This window comes from Mauremys reevesii, linkage group 10, assembly GCF_016161935.1.
Source record: "Mauremys reevesii isolate NIE-2019 linkage group 10, ASM1616193v1, whole genome shotgun sequence".
Lineage (NCBI taxonomy): Eukaryota > Metazoa > Chordata > Testudines > Geoemydidae > Mauremys > Mauremys reevesii.
In genome coordinates this window covers 24,666,892-24,692,189 of record NC_052632.1, presented here as the reverse complement: position 1 = coordinate 24,692,189, position 25,298 = coordinate 24,666,892, and the positions used below count along the sequence as shown (strand labels likewise).

At 37.4% G+C, this 25,298-nt stretch overlaps 1 protein-coding gene across 6 annotated transcripts in view; it reads left to right on the top strand.

Annotated features, from left to right (window-relative positions):
* Window positions 1–25,298, top strand: part of NEDD4 (NEDD4 E3 ubiquitin protein ligase) — a 105,398-nt gene that overhangs the window by 74,941 nt on the left and 5,159 nt on the right. For 4 of the 6 annotated variants that reach the window (XM_039490106.1, XM_039490104.1, XM_039490103.1 and 1 more), the window contains 16 exons: window positions 2,918–2,979; window positions 5,123–5,225; window positions 6,517–6,677; window positions 7,445–7,562; window positions 7,679–7,846; window positions 10,647–10,712; window positions 11,393–11,512; window positions 13,244–13,447; window positions 15,545–15,622; window positions 15,905–15,959; window positions 16,052–16,110; window positions 16,666–16,731; window positions 18,784–19,013; window positions 21,315–21,436; window positions 21,531–21,601; window positions 24,490–24,585. In XM_039490106.1, the coding sequence (XP_039346040.1) occupies window positions 2,918–2,979; window positions 5,123–5,225; window positions 6,517–6,677; window positions 7,445–7,562; window positions 7,679–7,846; window positions 10,647–10,712; window positions 11,393–11,512; window positions 13,244–13,447; window positions 15,545–15,622; window positions 15,905–15,959; window positions 16,052–16,110; window positions 16,666–16,731; window positions 18,784–19,013; window positions 21,315–21,436; window positions 21,531–21,601; window positions 24,490–24,585 (1,779 nt within the window). The remainder of the gene's footprint in view (window positions 1–2,917; window positions 2,980–5,122; window positions 5,226–6,516; window positions 6,678–7,444; window positions 7,563–7,678; window positions 7,847–10,646; window positions 10,713–11,392; window positions 11,513–13,243; window positions 13,448–15,544; window positions 15,623–15,904; window positions 15,960–16,051; window positions 16,111–16,665; window positions 16,732–18,783; window positions 19,014–21,314; window positions 21,437–21,530; window positions 21,602–24,489; window positions 24,586–25,298) is intronic. The other 2 variants (XM_039490105.1, XM_039490107.1) reach the window with 2 other exon arrangements.

Here is a 25,298-nt window from a genome sequence, read left to right as displayed (position 1 = left end):
GTATTCTATTGTTTAACAGTGTGATTAATCGTGATTACTTTTTTTAATCACTTGACAGCCCTAATAAAAAGTGATGGTAGAATGCTTCTTACTTTCAGAGACTGCTAACGGGTTGTTTTTTAATAATGTATCATTTCTCTAACAGAAGTAATGAGCTTTTCAGGGCAATAGGTATTGGATATTCTGAAAAGACAACAGCATGGTAGCTTTTCTTACATACTGCAAAGAACTACTGCACTAGAAAAGTCCTCTGGTCATCTTATTGTAACAAATAGTTCCAATTTCTTGTTTTAGTCATCTGAAATTCCTCTTACCAGCATAATGAACTACTTTTGCTCTGTAACGTCTTTAAAAGCTGAAAATCATTTCCATGTGCAGCATAATAGAGCTGTCTGTTATACTGTTACGTTATCTTCATATTGATAAGTCTGCCATAATTTGTTATGCTTGATATAAAAAACTTTCAAAAATTTGCTTATAAATATACATGAAATTAAACTGCTTTCATATATGTAGTTTGCCATTTAAACTGTTATTTGATTGTGCAATTATCCAGTTCGCATATGCAGTTTAGATATCCATTTGTGCAAATTTAACCCAATGTGGAGTGTGACTTCAACATTTTTTTTTTTTAAATCCTATTTTATGTTAGGCAGGGGTTGTCCTTTTGTTCTGTTTGTACAGCAGCTAGCACAATGGCTTTCTTGTCCATGATAGGGGCACCTAGGTGCTACAGTAAATACAATTAGTAACTTTGAAAGGGATACTTTGTTTAATCCTTGATGTTCTTTCCCATGTTAAGTTATTTTCAGCTAATTTACTTTACATGTTTTGCATTTCTCAGTTTGGACATGGAAAACAGATTCTAGTCAACTTCTGTATTTTTTCATGCATTCCCACAATTCTGTAATGTATATATTGCAGATATTACAAGGAATATTGTAACTTTTTAGAAAATTCTTTCTTTTAACTTAAATGGAGTACTTGACTGGGTCTAGAGCTCTGTAAATGAGTGTTACAGATTTGATTCTGATCCTGCAAACATTTTAAACACAAATATGCATTGTGTTTAGGATTTTAGGGTAAAGATGATTTCTCTCTTCAAGCTGAGTGCAATTCTAAAATTTCAGGATTTTGAGATCATCTATCAGTATAAATTAGGGATCTGAGGATGTTACCATTAGATAAAAGGCATTTGAATTTAGCTTAAATATCTGAAGTATAAGAGAGAGACATCAGTGCAAAAGATACCAGAACATCAGTGCAAAAGATACCAGATTCAGAAAATCCTTTGAATCCATGCTATTAGATTTGGGCATAACAACATGTTATATGTTGCCTGAAATCCTACGCTTGGTAAAGTAAAATCCTAGCATTTAGAGATCAAAAAATGTTTTCCTTTTGAGATTTGTTTCATGATCTTTTGAATTATGTTTACTATTTCAAGTTATAGAAGTGCAAGCATCTCTGTACTATGTATTTTGACCTCTTGTAAATCAAAGTATAAAATTTTATGGCAAGAGCAACGATTCCTTGTTACAAGTCTTTTAAACAAGGAGACATTATATTTTTGGAAATGACTTTGTTTGAAATAACCAAGTACTTACATAACCATAAATACTCCTTATCTATCAGGTAAGTAATGTATAAATGCATTGCAAATAGATATAGATACATATACTATAAAATATGAAAATACATAAGCAATTTCACTCACGTTTCTCCCCCAATACATATTCTGTGATCGATTAGTGCTAATAAAGTTTTGCACTTGTCAGCCTGAGTAGTTAGCATACAATCCAGAAATCTGTTTCTTCTAATTGCGTTATTTACATTGTCCTAAATCAGTTTCTGGATCTATTTGTGCATGCAGCATTCATGCTAAATCTGCTAAGGAGCCCAGAAGCCTTTGGATACACAATAGACGGGGACTTTTTTTAAAGTACATGCCTGGATAGATGGTACTGTTTTCCCCCTTTAAAGCTGGAACAGTTCTATGTAAAATCATTTTTGACTGAGTGGAGTACAGATATAGTACATGTGTACATTCCCTTCTTCCGCCCCCCCCTCCCCCAAGCATAGGATACAAATGATTAAAAATTATGATTGAACTAGTTTGGAATTACTCCCCAGAAATTTTGAACAGCCTATCACTTAGTAAACATTTGTGTCAGGCAAGAAATTCAAAGTTAAGTCTCTCACACTTTCCTTATCACATAGCACTGTAAAATCAGACATTTATTGTAATGGTTACAGAATAAGTGTCAGCTGTGACTTGCATGTTGTGATTTTTAAAGAGTAAACTATAGATGTAATGTTTTTAAGATGGCCTTTTGCATCTAGCAGAAGGTAGAATTAAAAAAAAATCTCTGTGTACCTGTGACCTCCTCTACATTGCTATAAGTTACAGCTGAATATGTAATGTGCCTTGTGGTTTCTTGTGAGTCAGATTCACTTATGTGCATGAGAAGCCAAAGACTTGCAAGGACTCATAACGTTTTGTTTGCTGTTTTGTGGATTCTCTGGCACTAGAGCTGGAATGCAATTATTAAATCTGACCTATATTTTTTATTTGAAAAATATTGAGTGGGAAGGATATGGTAACACTTATATTAAATGTGGAGTATTTGAAAATAAAGAAATCGCCTCTGTTCCAGGCTAAACACAATTGCCTCAAACTTCTCCTGCTCCCGCTTCCCCCAAGCATTAAAAACTATACTGTGAGGGAGAAAGGTCAGAGTATTTTTTCTTCAATGTGGGAGAGTCAGACATTAATATCTTATTCCACTAAAATCTTTTGGTTACATGAAGAAAAGAGGGGGCGGGGAAAGAGGCTTATAGATTTAAAATATTTTTGAAGATGCAAATGTTTGATTTTACAAATTAGATTTGACAAACAAACATTGTTTCATTCTAGACAGAAAATCCAAATATGGAGAGACCATATACCTTTAAAGATTTTGTTCTTCATCCAAGAAGGTCAGTAAATATAAAAAAAAAAATTTAAAATATTAACTTTCCTGTGCAAACTGTAACTTGCTATGAACTGTAGCTTCTCTATGTACTTTTATGTGTCACCATAGTATCTGAGCACCTCAATAGAGCAGTATATTAATAAATCAGTGTTGGCACTTGTTTAAATTTCTGAAGACTAATTTTAAATTATAACATTTTTTTTCAGCAGCATATGAGATCAAGTTCCTGGGGCTAGTAACTGTTATACATTACATCGTAAAATCACTACCCAGTATTATACCATATTTGAACCATTTTAGCTATTAACTGTATTCTCCTCTAATCTAGAAACAATGTTCTTTTTTGTGTGTGGCTTAATCCAAGTAAGTTGCATTTGACTGCAGTTAAAAATATAATTTATTTTTTCATTTGAAAAGTATTTAGTCCTATAAGCATGTATTAGGGAAGCCAGGAATTTAAAAACACAAACAGTGTGAACTTTGTTGTTCTATCCCTGACCCAAACACTACAGATTTCATCTTCTTTTCTACATGCAGACACTTAAGCTACAGAAAATTGAACATTGCTTAATTATTGCTGACAATGTGCCTAAAAACACAAACTTTTTAAGGAAATATGGATGTTAACTTTTTCCCAATTGATTTCTGTTTAAAAATACAGCTAGAAAGTCTTTGTGCTGTAGTGGAATCTTCGTTTCTTTTTAACCAACTAGGAAGTAAGGGTAGTATTTCAAATGCAAAAGAATAAATGAATGTCATCTCCAAGTTACTTCCCTTTCAGAGTTAGGAAAGGCATACATGTTTTTCTTTTTTTGCAAACCTATGAAAAATCCACACTTGCTGTATTCGTAAAATCCCCTCAAGTGCGGCTATTGTTGTTCACAAATCTACCTCAATACTCTCTCCAAGGCATGAGTTTAACAGTGCTCTACAATGGAAAGGCAATGCCACAGATCTAGGAGTACTGTAAAGCCAGCCAGTCAGTAGGCAAATTAACTAACCCCGTTTTCAGAACTCTGCTCAAATTGACCTCAACAATCAATAAACCAGGTTAGCTAATTCTCTAAAAAGCAAAAAGATAAAATTGGTATGAAAAATGTTATTTTCACATTCCTAGTATTACTGCAGCATAGCACTAAATACTAAAAGGTAATTTAAGGTTTTGAGGTGAAAAGTAGGCATGCAGAACTGAGTGTTCCTCTAAATATAAGTTTTTCAGTGTGGTCTACGCTAAACAGTAGTTCAAATACTGGCTGGTGGTGGTGGTATACCTATTAGTTTTTGATCAGTTTGCATTGCACATTGTGGAAACTTTCATGAGAGCAAAATGAAAATGTCTTTTTTCAGTTCACTTAAATGTTATGGCCTATTCCCTCCCCCCCGCCCCCAAAGGCAGAAATATTTCACTACCAGTTGCTAATTAGTTATTACTTTGAAAATGAAGTTGTAAGTTTCTTGGCACTTCAGATTAAACCTGTGTCTACAATTGTAAATTTTCAGTAACATTATTTCACCATAACACTTGAAGTAATACTGTTTCAACTAAATTTTCACAAAAGAATCTTTGTCACATACTTTTAGTGAGAGAGCTGGCAAATTCCTATTTACCTTTGAAAATCTGGTAACTGGTTTCTCTGGTTGCACTACTCTTCCTCACCCCAAGAAACTTACACTTTTTCAGGATTATAAACAGGTAAATGTGATGTATTCAAGATGTATTGGAGCATAAGCTTTCGTGGGTGAATACCAGACTAACACGGCTACCCCTCTGATACTTGATGTGTTCAGACATCCACCCCGTAGAGATTTTTGATAACAGAGCTAAGTAGGCTTCCTAATTAAATATTTGGTCTTTTAGGTAGCTTTTTGTGTGTTACAAAATTTCAAGATTATTTCAAGGCTTTCTATTTTATCTTGAAAGTTATCCCAATAGCAACTGTCACAGTAGATGCCAATTACCATTGCTTGGATAGCAAAAAAGTACAGATTTTTTTTCAAACTGTTAAAACCAAATTGCATGCTTTTTCTGTATAGGATTCGTAGTCTGACCGAAAGTTACCAAAATAATCTTGTATCTTTCACAAGTGTGACAAAATGGTAATTTTATTTAATATCATTGCAAAATAACAATTTTTTCTCTTCTCCAGTCACAAGTCAAGAGTTAAAGGTCACCTAAGGTTAAAAATGACGTACTTACCTAAAAACAATGGGGCTGAAGAAGAAAACACAGAACAGGTGGAAGACCTGGAGGTGAGACAACTGTTGGGTGCTGAAGAGCATATAGTCTGATTTGTTCTTGTAACTCTAGCTAATAAAAGTTGTTAGGCATAAAAAAAATCTTTTAAAAATGATGAAGCTGCAAGCCACCTTCTAGAAATTTGATAAATCAGTTAGTTTGGCATCAGAAGGAGATCCAAAATTCCTGTACCATCTCTTGTTTAATTGTGATGTTAAAGCATTCCCATTATTTTTTAAAAATTGCTTCTCACCTTGATATAGCTGTAATTGTGCAGGAAACAGACAGCGGTTGTAAAAATCTAAGTCAACAGATGATGATGATACAAGCAAAAATATTTGCTGTCCTCTAGCTTTCGTGTCCATAAGTGCTTGGGAATAACATTTTCCAGTATTTCCATCTTCCTATGTAATATTGTTAACCAGTTGTCATAATGATGATCTGCTCTGTTACAAAAACTTGAACTTTATCCAGTGGAAGAGAGTTTTCTTATTTTAGCTATTTTATTTTCCAATTATTTAGTAATTACATCCAATTTAGATGTAAAGGTCTTTTCCCCAACACTTTAAACAGCTATTTCAACAGCACCACTTCTGCATGTATAGATAAGACAGTTTCTGTTATAAAACCCATATATTAAGCAGATATACCTATTACAGATTTATGGACTGGAACCTTGCATATAAAACTCCTTGATTTTAAAATCCATTCAGTGTCTTTCCTATTCCCAAACCAGAAAATAACAAATGTCTATATATTAAGCTTAAGTAGTATTAAGCGTAAGGTGCTACAATAATACAAATAATAAAAACAGATACTGCTCCTCCACTTCTCTGTATCCATACAGGTCTAAATTTAGTTTGTGGCAATACATTTTAAAGTGGCTAGGCCCATGATATGTACATGCTGACACTGAAAGACAACTAATAAAATGCATTATCAAGGACTTCATGGGGAAAACTAAATGGTGTGAAATTTGTAGGGAGGTGTACAATCCAGTTCCACTGTAACATCTCACTTAACATTTTGTTAGTGCTGATGGTCATCTTAAAATACTTTACTTTAAAATCAATCCATGTCCTGTAGACTCCCAATGTAAAATGTCTAAGGGATGCACTTAAAATCCAGGAGTGAAGATAGCTTAATACTTTATTTTTCTATAATTATCACAGAAGATGTGAATTTTTGATAAGGTATTGAATCAGAGGACAGTGGCTTGATATACTGGGACATGTCTCCTTTTACAGGTTTAACATTAATGAATGTTAAGTATCTTTACTTAGTTATTAACCTTGTGTCTCATAGCCTGGCTGGATTATATTGGACCAACCGGATGCTGCTTGCCAGCAGCAACAGGAATCTCCTCCTCTACCTCCAGGCTGGGAAGAAAGACAAGATATCCTTGGTAGGACCTACTATGTCAACCATGAATCTAGACGAACACAATGGAAAAGACCAACTGCTCAGTATGTCCTCTGACTTTTAAGATTCAAAGTATACTTTACTGTGACTGGCAATTCACTTTTGTCATTCTGTACAATAATCCAAGTCAGGGAATGAATAGCTCAGGAATTAGTAGTGGAGATCTTCATTTTAATTTTTTCTGTATGTCTACATTTCAAATAAAAAGTGTGTTCCTAAGTCTGATTAGCTAAACTGTTTTAGTTTACTGCTGTTTCAGCCAGCTAACTAATGCAAGTTAGCTAACTCAACTTAACACCTTTTATTTACAGTGTAGACCTACTATAATGACCAAAAACATTGTTATACTTTGGCTGGTGAGCAATTCAGCTTGCACAGTACTCAGTCCATTTTCCAAAGTGACGAACATTCACAATACGTATTTCCTACATAATGGAAACTACTTCCAGTCTCAGCAGAGACTAATCATGACTGTGCATGGAGAAAAATTCCTTTCATGCCTCTAAGACTGCTTCCTCTTTACCAGCAGCAGCCACCTGAAATCCTTCTCGTGTAGTTTGCATAATCTCTCCTTCCAGCACGTGAACTATTAAAATATTTTTGCTATTCGGTTCTTTTGTTTGACTCCTCCTTCTGCTCCCTATTTTTCTCTACTCTTCTGCTTTCTCCTGAACTTAAGTTCATTTTGTAGCTCCTGGCTGCTACTCCTATTGGCAAAAGTGGCCATAAGCAATGTTTTTGTTGCTAGTCTGGTCTATTACAAACTTTACTGTTGGTACTGTTTATTGTACTGTTGCTTGCTTTTGTGCAGGGACAATCTAGCTGATGTTGACAATGGTAATATTCATTTGGAGGCACAGCATGCATTCACCCATCGGCGACAGATAACAGAGGAAACAGAAAATCTAGACAACAGAGATTCTCCTGAGGTAAAAACTGTATGGGTTTAAAATACAAATCAGTGTTTTCCTGTAGTCAAATTTGATTTGAGGTTTTATAACCTAAAATATACTTTTTTTTTTTCTTTTTTCCCCCTGAAAAAAAGAGCTGGGAAGTTATAACTGAAGATGAGGCCACTATGTACAGCAATCAGAATCTTCAAACACTACTGCCACAGAGCAGCTCTGATATGCAGTCTCACCTTGCAGAAGAATTGAATACCAGACTTACTACCTCTGGGAGTCCAGCCACTGGCCAATCAACTTCCTGCAGTGTAAGATAGCAATATTTTTCCAATTGTTTTAACATGAATAGTAAATCTTGAAATTATTTTCCCAAAAGCTAATTCTAACCCAAATTTCTTACAGCAAATATTACGTAATATCACTTTGTAGTTACTGTACTGAGAAACTCTTAAATTAAGAGGGGAATACGAGTCCTAATTAGCTTTAGATAATTTTTTTTATTTTGTCAGAGCTAGAATCCATATTTCAAACCAAGAGCATCCGTCTTTTAACTTCATTTCTTGCAGAGGCTTAAGGATAATCTTGGTATACTAGACCTACTCGCCAAATAAAATGTTTTTTTCATTTTTCCTCACTTTGTTTTTGTAAAACAAGACTTTTTCCATGAGATCTAAAGCAGCATCTGCATTGAATTACCCGAGTTCTCAAATCTAGCTTCTGTTTTAGCTATCATGCTATCTAGAATACGACCAAAAAGTACTACACAAGGACATTTCTAGAACTGTACTTAAATTTACAGCAGTACATTTTTGAGGAGATATCAATGCCATAGCATTTTCCTCTCATGTGGGGTAAACTTGAGAGAAATAATTTACATTACTAAGACGGCTAAGTCAGGGATTGGAGACAACTTTGTTGTAACCTGATGCATTTTGAAAAATCCCCATACCATTAAAAGAAGCTTACTCAGGGAGGTAAGGTGTGCTAAGCCATCAGAACTTTTGGGTTTTAGAATTTTCACTTACATCTCTAGCCCTTCTGATTGTGAAGATTCCATTCCATATATGTTTCAGAGTAGCAGCCGTGTTAGTCTGTATCCGCAAAAAAAACAGGAGTACTTGTGGCACCTTAAAGACTAACAAATTTATTTTAGCATGAGCTTTCGTGAGCTAAAGCTCACTTCTTCGGATGCATCATTCCATATATGAACTGACTGTAAACTGATAGTATTTCTGTGAGTCTGTAGACAGGCATTTCCAGTGCTGCTGCTCTTTGCTTTACTAGCTAACACTACTCAATGTAGGGCTTGTCTATACAGTGGGGTATCACGCACTAAGTGGTGTGATTTCTAAAGTTCACTAATGTGTTGTGCATTAATTGGTCTGTATTAGATCCTGCTGATGTGCTTTAACATACTTTGAATATTTAGTGAGCCACCAGTGGGGTTTACGCACACCAGTTAATCTGCAACGTATTAGCGTGCTTTAGAAATCACACCCCCATAGTACACATTACCCTGCCATGTACACAAGCCCTTAATTTCTGCAGTTCAGAATCCTGTAGACAGCAGTGAAACTGTCACTACATACTGTGGCTGCCTGGGAAGTCTGAACAGGAAAAGAGGCAGATGGTAGTTATTTTTAGGGAAAGGTCAGGTGCAGAAGATATCCTGTGCACCCCTCCCTCCCAAAAAAGAGGTATAAAAGTAGAGCCTTGCTCTTTCTTTACAGTGTCCAAAAGACTACAATAAGGAAGATCCATCCTTTCACAGTAGTTATCAGCCTCTGAAGGGAGTTGAAACAAAGCCTGCTCAATTTCAGCAGCTGGAGTATATATGCTAATATGACATGCTTGAGTAAGGTCCAGAGTTAACATCACTTAGAATTCCATCACCTTACTCAGAAACTAGATGACTTGCACGTTGCCTCCTTAGTACCGTATATACCAATTCATAAGCCGAATATTTTTGGTAAAAAAGTGACTCATCAAAGAGGGGGGGTTGGCTTATAAACAGATCTACACCAAAATTTGATTATATTAAACTGTATGGAATCAGTGAATTGAATATCAAATATAAGGATCAGCAACTTTTGGCACGTGGCCCGCCAGGGTAAGGAAGGAAGTGGCGGCCAGCACATCCCTTGGCCTGCGCCGCTTCCTGCCGCCCCCATTGACCTGGAGCAGTGAACTGCAGCCAGTGGGAGCTGCCATCGGCCGAATTTGCGGACGCAGCACGTAAACAAATCGGCCCGGCCCACCAGGGTGCTTACCAAAGGTTGCCGATCCCTGATCTAATACATTGTAGTTTTGTTTACTTGGAGCGTCTGCAGGCATTGAGCCCTTCAGCGCCTTGTGGCCACAGTTCACCGTTCCAAGCCAATGGGAACTGCGGGAAGTGGCGCCACTTCCCGCAGTTCCCATTGGCTGGGAATGGCAAACTGTGGCCACAGGGAGCTGAAGGGCTCCATGCCTGCAGACGCTCCAAATTAAACAAAACGTCCCAACCCCCAGCGGCTTACCCTGATGGGCTGGGAGCCAAAGTTTTCCAACCCCTGAAATATAGGGTCGGCTTATGAAAGGGTCATGCAGTTTTTTGCTATTTTTACCTATCCATTTTCGGGGGTCGGCTTATAAACGAATGGGCTAATGAATGTTTATTTACAGTAGTTTTACTCCTCTACCTAATAGGTGTCTGGTGGTAAATTTTGGGATCCCTAACATGTCAGAAGCATGAGTCTAGTTACAGGACACAATAGCAATTCTGTAATAGCTGTGTCCTCAGGCTCAGCTGTATTTTATAAATTAAATATTTAATGTGACTGAGTGGTAACAATTCTAGTATCTTAATGCCTGTATATCAATTCATAGTCTGTTGCAAATGGCATTAGCTTCACTAGATTCTAAACAGAAGTGCAAGTAGTAATAGACTCCATGAGCAGATGGTTAATACCTCTTACAATATTTTAAATAAACATTGTTTTGCTGAAAAAATGAGGCATCTTGAATGAAAACTCAATATTTGCTTGGTTGCATTATCGTTGCATTGCTCGGTAACATCAAAAAAGCAACAATCGTAAGTGATTTACAGTTCTCTTTCATAATTTCAAGAACCATTCCAGCAGAAGAGGTAGCCTGCAAACATACAGAGTTGAGGAACAGCCTGCACTTCCTGTGGTAGGTTATATTCCAAAAAACACACGATTTTGTAGAGCATAGGAATCTGAAAATTCACTACTTGTGAAAGAATTTTTTTACCATGGGTAAAGTATTGAAATGCAGGTGAGATTTGGCCTTCAGCTTCTGGCAGCTATCCTGACAAAATCAGTTTGTGGGTCTTGCAAGACTGGAGTCCCAACATAAGGCTTCCATCTTCCAAGTTCACATTTTTAGTTTAATGATGGATTTAATGTATGGTTGTAGCCTGGAGGAGGGAAGAACTTTAACGTGTAGATGTAAGGGTTGGGTTTTTTTTGTTTTTTGTTTTTTTAAGTTAAATCATCTTGCTTTATCAACAATACAATTCTAGCATTTTTGCGTTGTGCTCCCATACTCCATTGCAGATTCGTAGTAACTTAACAGCCATAAATTCTAGGCTAAAACAGCCAAACCAAAAGAGATTTTTTTAAACATATTTTCCATCAACTCAGATGGTTGTTTTGAGTGAAAAGGATGTGGTTGGCTTCTATGGTTTCGTGTTATCCAATATGGATTTAAACATCTTTACTGTGTTTTACCCACTATTTAAACAACTAAAAACTTTCTCTGTATGACTTCTGATTTGGGGAAATCTGATGGATGAAGCTTATTTGCTAGTCAGTAATTTCCTACAGTAATATTTTCCTCTTTAATTTTAGTTACTCCCTACTTCATCTGGATTACCTCCAGGTTGGGAAGAAAGGCAAGATGAAAAAGGAAGATCATATTATATAGATCACAATTCCAGAACGACTACCTGGGTAAAACCTGTTGTGCAGGTATTTTTGAGTTCTTTCCATTGTTTCATTCATATATCCTGGAATGAAAAGATACTGAATAGCTACTACAAATCAAATAATCTTTTTTAATACACTACACAATGATGGAACTTGTCTAGAGACCCATTCAGTGAAACCAAAGTCTGAAATATGTAAACCATGTTAAAGACTAGTGGTCAATATGTGAGGGGAGGGGGCTGGTATTTTTCATATGTTAAACCAGTCCTCTTTATTATTGCTGCAGAGAGTCCTGTGGCACCTTTATAGACTAACAGACGTACTGGAGCATGAGCTTTCGTGGGTGAATACATGCATGCATCCGACGAAGTGAGTATTTACTCACGAAACTCATGCTCCAATCGTCTGTTAGTCTATAAGGTGCCACAGGACTCTTTGCTGCTTTTACAGATCCAGACTAACATGGCTACCCCTCTGATACTTTATTATTGCTGTATTGCACATGTTCTTTTTTTCAAAACTCCAGAACCACCCTTTTTTCCTCAACTCTCCTCTAGTCCTGCTTCAAGAACTTTTTAAGGAAATTCTTATTGCCTTAAATTTTTACATGGAGAATCTGAATATCTGACTGTACTGCAAACTATTCTGTTTTTATGTAAATGTCCACATTTATCAAATGCATTTTAATGTATAGAACCTCGTGCATTAAGCAATACAAGATGTATAAATGAGCCAGGCAATCATGCCCTGAAACATCTTAGTATTGTAAGGCCTTTAAGACTGCAGTAAACTTTGAGACCTTAATCAGTGGCTATCACTCAGTTTTGCTGATACTTGGTTTGAGCAAATCTGTGTAATGTGTAGTAGTAACCTTATGAAAAAGTCGCCACCAATCAAAGATACAGGTACTGCAATAGGAAGAAGTATGTTGATCTCCAAGGTTTTAAAATAGCTTTCTTACCTACCAATGGGAAGGGAGTCCCAGTCTACATAACATGATACATGAAAGACCAATTTAGAGTACACTGCTCCCCCTCCTGACAACTTGAAGAGAGTCAGCCTCAGTACAACTACAGCAATTAAACGTAAACTGATAATATAAAGTTGCATTTGGAGCTAGATTTGGAGTACACTTTCAACACTCTTTCTGTTCTAAGCAAAGGCATTGTATATCTTAAATTTCTCATTGGAAATAGTGTAAATACTCTGTTACAGTGTTGATTGTCGTATGGAAACATACTGCTTCAGAGATAATACTGCATCTCTTGTGAGAGTAAGAGGGACTCTGTCACTGGGAACAACAGGGGAACAAAAGTAGTTTATTTTAATAGGAATTCACTATGTTCATTTGAGGGTTTAAATGTGCCATTGGCATTTTTATCTAATTTTGACATGCCTGCAATGAGATCATCAGTCAATTACTTGATTATGTTGTCAGATTGAATTGAGTATTGAGTGAATTACATGGAGAGTTTAGTAACAGGAGAGAATTATTTGGGAGAAGCTTATTTTAACAAAGTACGTTTGAGTAACAAAAGGGTTGAGGAACACTCTCTGGAATAACAAAAATAATGGAAAACCTCAGAGTAACTATATTTAACTTGCCTGGGTATGAAGGTGTATCTTTACAGTAAACGTATTAGGACCACTCCATTCACATCTCCAAAAGCCCTTGATATTTTCAGCTTTAACATGAATTGTTTACATTACACTGGCTTTGTGTTCAGTCCAAAATGTACATAACTTTATTTTTCTTATCTAATATAATGATAGACTACAATAGAAACAAGTCAACTATCAATTGTCCAAAGTGCTCCTACAGGACGTCAACCGCAAACATCAAGTGATTCATCAGAACAGTCTTCTAATCAACAACCTGAAGTAGAGCAAGGATTTCTCCCTAAAGGCTGGGAAGTCCGACATGCACCAAATGGGAGACCATTCTTTATTGACCACAATACCAAAACTACTACATGGGTAACTTGCTTTCAATTCAAAAGTAATTGCTTAAAGTCAAATCCTGGCCCCGTTATAGTCAGTTGCAAAATGCCCATTGACTTAACGGGGGCCAGGATTTCATCACACATCTTTTTTCAAAGTAGGGTTATCCTATTGTAGATTTAATGTTAGTTGTGTGAGTCAAACTAGTGCTTGTGCCAGTATCCTATTCGTAGTATTTATCTTACTACCTCATGCAAAAGGTGGTATACTGTCAACTTCTATCATTGGATCAGCAAAGAGGTGAGAGGGCTCTGTAGGACATATCAGGGATGGCGAAATCAGGGGACAGGAAGGGGCTAGCGCCACTGCAGTGGAAATATTGGAGAAGGCTAACTGTGTATGTTTCTGTCCCCCTAATGTTTTCTGCCTCCACAATATCTCATGGAGTCAAGAGCAGAACTCTGTTTCCACACACAAGAAGGTGGAAGTGAGAGGGATCCAGAGGGAGGAGCTCCTGCTGCAGTGCACAAGATCAGGCTGGCTGCCACAGAGTGGGTAGGAGCAACTCTCCTCTCCCCTCCTTCCAGCCATCATGGTTCCCAATGGAGACACCCAGCCCGAAGGAGGGGCAGGAGCATGTGGCCAGCCATCAGGGCTAGATGGGAGTAATGGGGCATCAACACATAGCGCACCAGCTGCCTGAAGGGGTGGGGAACCACAGTACACCAAAGAACTGCTGTAGGAATGACAATAGGAACTGCTGGGAATACCTCTTCCTAGCTGGGAGCTAACTGTTCCTCTTCTTCCCCCACCAGCTGCCCCCAACCAAGTTTCAGTAGCTCCCCCTCTTGTATCCTTCCATTCACAGCGAGCTTCCACCCCCTTGGTAATCAAGGCTGATGTATGTACTTGAACACACATACAAAGAAGAAATTGACTGGTGAAGCAATCTGTCTTGCAGCTGTGAAACCCCTATATTTTGGCAGATGACTGTCCTACAGCAGTTCTGTAAGACTGATGGAGGTTGTTGCAGGCATGTGCTGTTAGTGGAAAACACCTTGGTAAACTTCAGGCTTGTCTACGTGGGCAAGCTAACACTCCGTGAGCTAGAGTGTAAATTTAAAGCACACTCGCTACACTAACTTCCCATGTAGATACTCTTACTGTGTACTAAGGGCATGTCTACACTTACTGTGGATCAGTGCTGCGGCAATCGATCCACCGGGGGTCGATGTAGTGGCTCTAGTGAAGACCTGCTGAATCGACCGCCAATCGCTCTCCCATTGACTCCTGTATTCCACCGGAACAAGAAGTATAAGGTAAGTGGACGGGAGAGTTTCTCCCGTCGACCCAGCCCGGTGTAGACACCACAGTACATCTACCTAAGCTACATCGACTCCAGCTGTGTTATTCACATAGCTGGAGTTGCGTAACTTACGGCAGGTCCTTAGATCGACCTAAGAGTGGTTTAGCTAATACACTTTCAAAGTGCATTAAGTTAACGTGCACAAAGGCATTCTTACTGCTCAGTAAGACTGTCCACATGAGGAGTTAGTGTGGTGTAGCTAATGTGCACAGCTGTAAATCTTACTACCGTGAACATACCTCATGTATATAATTCAGGTTGTGTAGGGTATCCATGAATTTTTAAAACTACAGCCTGAGTACAGATGGTCTTAGTGAATAGTTTAAATATTTGAAGATCCAAACCTTTCCAAACAGCGAGTTAGGGCTCTTTTCAGGTGGGAGAGAAACATTCAGGTTTAGGTAGTAGATTCAAAATGAAGAGTAGTCTCTTCTTGGTTGCGGAAAAATTTCACTCCGAGAATCAAAGTGTTCCAAAGACATTTTGTGGAATGGTTAACGTGATTCAACTGCTCTTAAACTAAATTGGATTAATGAATATTGTTGCTAATAAAATGAGAATTTAGATAAGCCTGGAAACTTAAAGGTGACCATAAGGAATTGGAAAACTGAAAATTCCTATGACTCTAGTTTTGGCTGGGGAACGTGTATTAATTGTCTAGCTCTGAGTAAGGGTAGTCTGTCTTGGTCATTAATCTTTTCCTGATTTTGTAAAGTAGCATTAATCCTTTTCTCTCTGTTAAGAAGTGTTTTATTATGTTTTCAAAGGAAGATCCAAGATTGAAAATTCCAGCTCATCTGAGGAAAAAGACATCTCTAGATCCTGTAGATTTAGGCCCCTTGCCAGTAAGTGAAATTTTGTGTTTTTGTTCTGAGGCTGATCTAATTTAAATATTTAAACTAGCTATCTCTAAGGTTAGTGCAAAATTATGATACACTTTTAATATATTTAATATAAAGTATATAGCCAACACTCAAATTTTGAATCACATTGCTGAGACTTCCGTAATTGTAACTTGATATAATATACAAATACTGCAATTCACTTACTATCTTGATTAAAATTGTTAGCATTTGTTGTAGACAGGATATAGAAGAATTAGTATTAAAAGATTACTCTTCTTATAGCCAGGATGGGAAGAGAGAACTCACACAGATGGAAGAATATTCTACATAAACCATAGTATGTACAATATAGTATCTCCTTGTAAGTTATGTAATTCATTACTGAATCAGATCTAAATTGGTGACACTAACTTAAAAAATGTCTTGCAGATACAAAAAAAACACAATGGGAAGATCCTCGATTGCAGAACGTAGCAATAACTGGACCAGTAAGACTTTTTATAGAGATTTTTATATTTTTGAAAAAAAATTAATAGAAGTTAAATGAAATTTTACCACTATTCTCAAATATTCAGTCTCAAATGCCTGATTTCTGTAGTGCTTGAACGTAACAGACTTGAGAAGGCATATCTGAAAATGAAATATCTGTATTTCTAGATCTGTTATCCCTTAGAAATAATCTTTAAATGAAGAAACATTGAGTCCATGTGAAAAGCAGATAATTTCCTCAATAGAGAGCAATATTTTTGAAGTTACTGGTCAACTCTGTTTGTGTGATATTTAGCTGTGCTGTGCAAAATAAAACGAATTTAATCTTTGACTTAACATAAGCTTGCAGAAAACGAAACGTTTTTTCTTTAAAAGAAATTTCTGTTCCAAAAGGAAACTAACTTCCTAGCTTTGGTACTTAATATGACAGATAAAACTGTCAGCAATACTAATTGCAAATTACAATTTCAGACAGGATTTCAGTTTTAAAATATTAATTTTTTTTTAAGTAATGAAGTATCTGATTTCAGTACTTTTTACTTGTTTGTTCAAAGGCTGTGCCTTATTCCAGGGATTACAAACGAAAGTATGAATTCTTCAGAAAGAAGTTGAAGAAGCAGGTTAGTGATCTACTAATACCTTACAAAACCGTGAGAAACCTCTTTCAATGTAAACTCAATAGGCCAGATTTTCCAATGCTTACTCCATTGCAAGAGCAACATATGAGGGCTGGAAAGCAGCCAGATCAGGCAGCTGACAGTTTTCCCCATCGGGAGCTTTCAGATGGCATAAACCCAATGTGCTTGACCTCTCCCTCTTGACACTAGTATAAAGAGCATGTCGGGGAGGGGGGGAGGAGGAAGTATGGCTGGAACAGGCTGTGTTCTGATAACTCTCAACTAACCTAAGAGCATTCCTGAGGCTATTATAACCAATGCAGGAAGTCCGGGTAGTATAGAGTCTCTCTGAGAATCAAGGAGCCATAACCAGCTCCCTGGTGGTCATGATCTCCCCCATCCCTACCTGCTTCATCTTTGTAAATGTGGATTAAGGGCTTGTCCACACAGTTCAGCAATATGGACTAAAGGAATGTTGATACCGGGATATGTTAACGTGCACTTGAGAACTTTTAGTTTGTACCATCAGGGACTACATGGGCCAGTTAGTGTGCAACATTTTGGTGCATTTTAAAATTCACATCCCTCTAGTGCACTTTACCACAATGTGTAGACAAGCCTTAAGGTAGGGACTGCATTGAAAATGACTGAACTTATTGTATGTGATCTGTTGAAAACTGAAAAAACATAAAGTGAAAATTTGGTGCTAGGGTGCCATCTGGCGTCAGGGCACTTGGTTTGATAGCCATACTAGGCATATTACCTGTATTCCTTATGACACCAAGAAGAGATTTCTAATAGTAGATAATTGTTTAGCACAAAAAGGCATAATGATATCCAGTGGTTGGAAGATGCAACTAAACAGCTCAGACTAGGGGGAAGGCACTTTTTTTAAACTATGAGGGTAACTAACCATTGGAGCAACTTACCTAGGGATATGGTGGATTCTCCACTATTTATTTTAAATCAAGGTTGGATGTCTGTCTAAAAGATATTGTGCAGCTCAAACAGAAGTTATGGGCTTGATAGCAGAAATTATTGGGAGTGACTCCATGACCACTATTATTCAGGAGACAGACTAGAAGATCATAATGGTCGTTTCTGGCCTTAAAATCTCATATTTACCACAAGACCAAAGTTACACACGTTCAAAGCAAAAATATTGTATGGATTATGAGCATGAAGCAAAAATGAGTGGCAAGAACAAGCTGACATGCAAATAATATTAAAGAACGTATGCAGATTGGCCAACCAGAACATGTTTTTTCTATCAGTATGAAAAATTTAGGTTAGACATGTACTTCACTTGTGAAAACAAAATAACTTCCCTAACCTTTCAAGCTTGTTTTCTGAACAGAAAAGCAACTTGAAGAAATTCTACATGAGCTACACTTCATTCTGTTATCTGCACCTGGTCTAGCAAGCCCAAACTGCATTTTATACAGCATGGTCCTAATCTGGGAAGTGATAGTGAGCTCAGCCATGCAACAGAATCGTATCTGTTTGTGACAATCATATTCCTTAAGAATGAAATAAAATGTTCACTGGTAGTCTTATTAATCACCACAAACAAACTTGATTATTTATGTAATAATATGGGCCTGCATGCCATATGCAAAAGGAGAGGAAGATCTTAGGGGCAGTGGACTAGAAATTGGAATAATTAATAGAAAAAGCCTGTGAGCAAAATGCTTTATGAAAGCAGATGAAATTAAAATGTTTGAGGGTAGTCTAAATGCATGATGTAATTATTGCACAGTATTAAAGCATTATACACTTGGATATGCTTTCAACAACAAAGCAGATGCTCAATCACAGTAAACATTTATTTTAACATACAACTTCCTTAATGGGGAGTAGAACTTGGTGTACAGATCTCTCCATGCTGGTCAAATCTTCTCAAAATAGCCATTTTTTTCAACCATGTTACGTTGCATATCCACAGAACATACTATTGAAATAAAGTGGCATCTTTTGACTTTTCCTTATTGAATTTTGCACAACCAAGTGCAGTGTTGATTATTCAGTTCTCCTATTTTTCCTATTCCTTTTCAGAGTGATATTCCAAACAGATTTGAAATGAAACTTCACCGTACAACAATCCTTGAAGATTCTTACAGAAGAATTATAGCTGTAAAGAGAGCAGATTTCCTTAAAGCAAGACTCTGGATTGAGTTTGATGGAGAAAAAGGCTTAGATTATGGAGGAGTGGCCAGAGAATGGTTCTTCCTTCTCTCTAAAGAAATGTTTAATCCCTATTATGGATTGTTTGAATATTCTGCCACGTAAGTAAAAAGGAAAATACAGGTTGGGGAAAGTAGCTTCAGTTTAATCTTCAACATGAACTTAAATGCTGCAAATGTTGTTATAATTTTAAGGAAGTTTTGGTATATACTACTGTTGGCTCAGCAAGAGAATATTGTGCCGTCCCAGAAACCATAGTCCTATATTTTGCTGTTAGTCTGAAAGGAACCTTCATAGTCTCTGTACAGACAAGTGTCAGTTTGCAGCCAATGTCTCTGTTCCTATAATTTTTTATAACATTCATGATTGGCTATATATTTAGAACAAACACGATGCATTAATTCAAGAAGAAATGTTTTGTGTCCATTCTCACTTTACAGAAATGACTGAACAAATTTGTAAAACAAGAGGGATTTAACGGTAACAAACAAAACACACAGGGTGAAACCCTGATCCCATTAAAATAGTTTTACCGTTTTCTTCAGTGGGGCAATGACTTAAGAACATAAGAAAGATACTGGGCTAGATGGACCTTTGGTCTGACCCGGTACGGCCTGTCTACCGACAGTGGCCAATGCCAGGTGCCCCAGAGGGAGTGAACCTAACAGGCAATGATCAAGTGATCTCTCTCCTGCCATCCATCTCCATCCTCTGACAAACAGAGGCTAGGGACACCATTCTTACCCATCCTGGCTAATAGCCATTTATGGACTTAGCCACCATGAATTTATCCAGTCCCCTTTTAAACGTTGTTATAGTCCTAGCCTTCACAACCTCCTCAGGTAAGGAGTTCCACAAGCTGACTGTGCGCTGCGTGAAGAAGAACTTCCTTTTATTTGTTTTAAACCTGCTGCCTATTAATTTCATTTGGTGACCCCTAGTTCTTGTATTATGGGAATAAGTAAATAACTTTTCCTTATCCACTTTCTCAACATCACTCATGATTTTATATACCTCTATCCTGTCCCCCCTTAGTCTTCTCTTTTCCAAGCTGAAGAGTCCTAGCCTCTTTAATCTTTCCTCGTAGGGGACCCTCTCTAAACCCCTAATCATTTTAGTTGCCCTTTTCTGAACCTTTTCTAGTGCTAGAATATCTTTTTTGAGGTGAGGAGACTACATCTGTACGCAGTATTCGAGATGTGGGCGTACCATGGATTTGAATAAGGGCAATAATATATTCTCAGTCTTATTCTCTATCCCCTTTTTAATGATTCCTAACATCCTGTTTGCCTTTTTGACTGCCTCTGCACACTGCGTGGACATCTTCAGAGAACTATCCACGATGATGCCAAGATCTTTTTCCTGACTCGTTGTAGCTAAATTAGCCCCTATCATGTTGTATGTATAGTTGGGGTTATTTTTTCCAATGTGCATTACTTTACATTTATCCACATTAAATTTCATTTGCCATTTTGTTGCCCAATCACTTAGTTTTGTGAGATCTTTCTGAAGTTCTTCACAATCTGCTTTGGTCTTAATTATCTTGAGTAGTTTAGTATCATCTGCAAACTTTGCCACCTCACTGTTTACCCCTTTCTCCAGATCATTTATGAATAAATTGAATAGGATTGGTCCGAGGACTGACCCTTGGGAAACACCACTAGTTACCCCTCTCCATTCTGAGAATTTACCATTAATTCCTACCCTTTGTTCCCTGTCCTTTAACCAGTTCTCAATTCATGAAAGGACCTTCCCTTTTATCCCATGACAGCTTTAATTTACGTAAGAGCCTTTGGTGAGGGACCTTGTCAAAGGCTTTCTGGAAATCTAAGTACACTATGTCCACCGGATCCCCCTTGTCCACATGTTTGACCCCTTCAAAGAACTCTAATAGATTAGTAAGACACGGTTTCCCTTTACAGAAACCATGTTGACTATTGCTCAAGAGTTTGTTTTTCTATGTTTCTGACAATTTTATTCTTTACTATTGTTTCAACTAATTTGCCCGGTACCGACGTTAGACTTACCGGTCTGTAATTGCCGGGATCACCCCTAGAGCCCTTTTTAAATATTGGCGTTACATTAGCTAACTTCCAGTCATTGGGTACCGAAGCCGATTTAAAGGACAGGTTACAAACCTTAGTTAATAGTTCCGCAACTTCACATTTGAGTTCTTTCAGAACTCTTGGGTGAATGCCAAGACTTCACTGATGGTTTCTGTCGGTGTTTCGAAACTTCAGTCCTACTAAATTTACAGTTGCCTGCACTTAACATGCTTTAATATTAAACTAGTAACTCTATAAACCACGTGTTTTTATGAGCGATACTATGATTTCTTTCAAATCATTAGCTGTGGTAATTGTTCATGCAAAATTTTGCAAGTGGTGTTTTCTTCTTCTTAGAGATAACTACACTCTGCAGATCAATCCAAACTCTGGATTGTGCAATGAAGATCATCTCTCATACTTCAAGTTTATAGGACGTGTAGCTGGAATGGCCGTTTACCATGGCAAGTTGCTGGATGGTTAGTATTTATTCTGCATAATACAGTATGCACATCAATATTGTGTTTTTTAATTTGATTTCTCTAACTTGAATACTCTTTTTACTCTTTCGAGGCTTTTTTATTCGACCTTTTTACAAGATGATGCTTCAAAAACCAATAACACTTCATGATATGGAATCTGTGGTATGTAAATTCTGCTGCCATCATGCATGTTAAGTTTTAATCTTTACACTAAAAGTTTTTGAATACTAAATACAAACGTACACTTTGAATCCTTAGCTCCTTGCTTTTTAAAACAAAATACGGGTAAAATTTTCATAGATGTTGAAGTGGCTTAGAAGCCTGAGGCCCACAAAAAGTCACTGGGACTTAGGCTACTAAGTCATTTTAGTTCACTTGAAAACTTTACTCTAAACCATCTGTGATGTTCACTTAAATTATTTCTAGGACAGCAATGTGGTTTAATGTCTTATCACAGAGGACCAAGAGTTGGGTTTCCTGTCTTATTCCTAGTTCACTACTAATTTTCTGCCGCATGATTATCAAAAGCAGTATATACCTTCCACACCAGGATATTGGGTAGCTTAATTAATACGAAGTATTTTGAGATCCTTAGAATAAATGTCATAAATGCAAAGTGTTGTCTTTTATTACAGTTTTTGTTCCCATAGTAATAAAGGTCTTACATTAAATTTTCACCCCTTTGGGTTCCATCTTTGGGAACTAGATGCCACATTATGGAAAATATTTTTCCAGTAACAGCATCTGGATTGTTCATGGGCCCCATCTAGAACAGTTGTTTTAGAGTATTCTGTTTAGAATACACTATTCAGTGTTACTGTTCTTTTCTGTAATATATACAGTTAATATACACAGAATAGTAATATAAATAGACCATTGGCAGTATCTTGTATGGAATCTTCCGACAGTAACAAAGGTCTTGCCTTAAAATTTCACCCTTTATGGGATTCCATCTTTTTTTTGCACTATGGCATGCTCTGAATGCTTTACGTTCTCAGACCCTTTATAGTTATGCCTAGCAATATAGGAGAGAAGAATACTCCAGGGAAGTCTAAAATGTAAGGTGTCAACATTGTGATAAGATGTTTTGTACACAATCTTATGTTATATCAGCACTGAAGATATTTCAGGACTTCTATTTTAAACTTTAACGTCTGTTTCTTCTCTGAGTGTTCGTCTACACAGATTCCATTCTTGGTGCGCATGCACCTCATGCATGTGAAATTGGATTCTTTTGAATAGCAGTGTCTCTTGGGTCTGTACCTATGCCCACTGCCAGGATCACAGCAGTCTCTGAGTCCCACCCCCTCCTCCTGAGCTGGTGACAGAGAGCCTCTCCTAAGGCTCCATCCTCCAGAAGTTTTAAGGTGGAGTCCCATACCAGTCCCTTGGCATGCAAATCCAAATTGACATTAGCTGTCCTTTCCTATTCCAAGAACTTTGACGCCGAAATCTCTAAGAAGACTGTCTTGGTGCCAAATATAGTGGTACCAACGTTGCCAGCACAATCCACATAGGCACTGGGAGTCATGGCATTGAGCACTCCCATACTAAGACCCCTTTCCTCAGCATAGACTACCTACTGTCTAGGTCAGCACCACTACCGTACGTGGTACCAAGACCTTTCTGTGGGACTGGGACCAGATTCTCCTTTCATTGAGAGGCTATGGGAGGTCATTACCAAACCACCCATCCAAGCTGGTTTCAGATGCTGGTTTTAGTAAGGCTGTTCTACGGTCTATAAGTAGGCCTCCACTTCCCCATGTAGTGCTGGGGCAATTGCCTGTTACTTGCCAACAGTGGAATCCGTAGACAGTCTTTCAGAGAATGAGAGAGAACTGTTATTTACCTTACAATAACTATGGTTCCTTGAGATGCAGTGTCCACCCAGATTCCATGACTTGTCCTCCTTCCCCACTGATTGGAGTCTTGCTCCTATTGGATTCTTATTGGTGATGTAAATGAGTGAGGGTTGCAGCTGCCACACCCTTTATGCCCTCATCTACAGTGAGTGAGAAGGTACTTAGGTCCCAGGCAACCCCCTGGACTCTTCTGTTCAAAAGAATCTGATCTCACTCTCATGGGCTATGTGCTTATCAAGAGTGGAATCTGTGGAGACGACAAATCTTGAACCACAGTCACTGTAAAATAAGTAACCATTCTATAGCTTAATATCTAATAAAGTGTGTTCTGCCTAACTTCCAGAGTTTGATATTTTGAGAATGAAAGACTAGTGACCAAATACTGACTGCAGTATCTAACATTCTCAGGCTTGATCTGCTCTTTCCAGATTTTTTTAGCTCACATAGCAAACTTGAAGATTCATATTATTTTGCAAGAGGTTTGAAAAGTTCTACTGCAGCAGGAGCACCTGCTTGAAGACTGGAGAATCAAAGCAGTAGCCCAGACATACTCATATTTTAGAGAATACAATTATACATGAATTGATCTAGTGCCTTGATGAAGTACTAGAGTTTATCTAATCCTTCACCCCATGCCCATCATGATTAGTACTTTAAACAAGAGTACCCGCCTTTATTGGGAGGGAGTAACTTGTGGTGGGCAATGCCCCATCCTGCTGATGGAAAAGGAATGGCACTGAAATTGGCAAAGGGAGGGAGTAGGTACTATCCATTGTTCTTGGCATGTGAGGATACTGGTTAAAGTGAATGAAAGAAAATGGGGGATTCCTCAGCTCCAGCAAAGATGTGGAAGATGGGAGTATCCCATAAAACAGAATAAAAAATATTTTATTCTTTAACCAAATTTTTCTCGTTTGTTTTGAAATTTCACTCTTGTTTGGATCACTTCACCATTAGGTGCACCTTCCAAAAAACAATGAGTTGTGCCTCACTTTTGAAGTACTCAAATGTAATTCTTCTGTCTTCAATGTTGAAGGAAGTGATTTGTCTCTGTGGGCTTAAATATAAGTAGTTACTCTGTTTACAGTGAGCTTAATGAAGACCTCAATCTTTATTCAGTTGGGTTGGGTATAAATATGGAACATGCTCTGTCTGTTTCAAGTAAGTCTTTTATATTTTCATTTTTAGGATAGTGAATATTACAATTCTCTGAGATGGATTCTTGAAAATGATCCAACAGAATTGGATCTCAGGTTTATTGTTGATGAAGAACTCTTTGGACAGGTTTGTATATTGATGTTTTGTCTATTCTACTTTATATAAAGTAAAACATTTGTACAGTGGAACTGAGTGGGTTTCTCTGTACAATACTTAAAAAGATAAATACACGTTCTCTTCAGAATTGTGTTGAGCTGTTCACTCATGCTTCTTGTTGTGGCTGGTACATATTCACTTAATGTTTTGCTAAAGTAGTTGTAATTTGAGAAATGCTTGGGAAATGGCTGTTTCAGCAAAGCTTTTGACTGAACACCAGCTACCATTTTAAAATACAGCTGTTGTGGTGATTGCTTCTGCAGATTAAAATAAACATTCTAAAATGTCCTGTCACTTAAGTCTTAATGAAAGCTGCATCCTTGTGATGGTTCTAGAAGTCCTGGAAATGAACAAAGATATTTTTTAAAAATACTGTTAAAAGTAGGTTCCCTTGACAAGTGTGAACATACTTTTTTGAGTTACACAAGCAAAAATGTGGAACAAACTTTTAGTGGAGGGAATCTGTGCAAGACTTAAGTAATGTGGATCTATCACTGGTCTTGCACAGAAATCCCAATTTACAATTGTTAACCAGATATAAGCACACTAGTAGGTTTTATGGTTCTGTGGGTGCATGGCCTTAAAGTAATTAAGATTGCAAGACAGGAAAATAAAAATCTAGATGTGTAACAGGCTGAAAACTCAGGCTGTATACTGAGGTTCTGGTAGTAATAAACCATTAC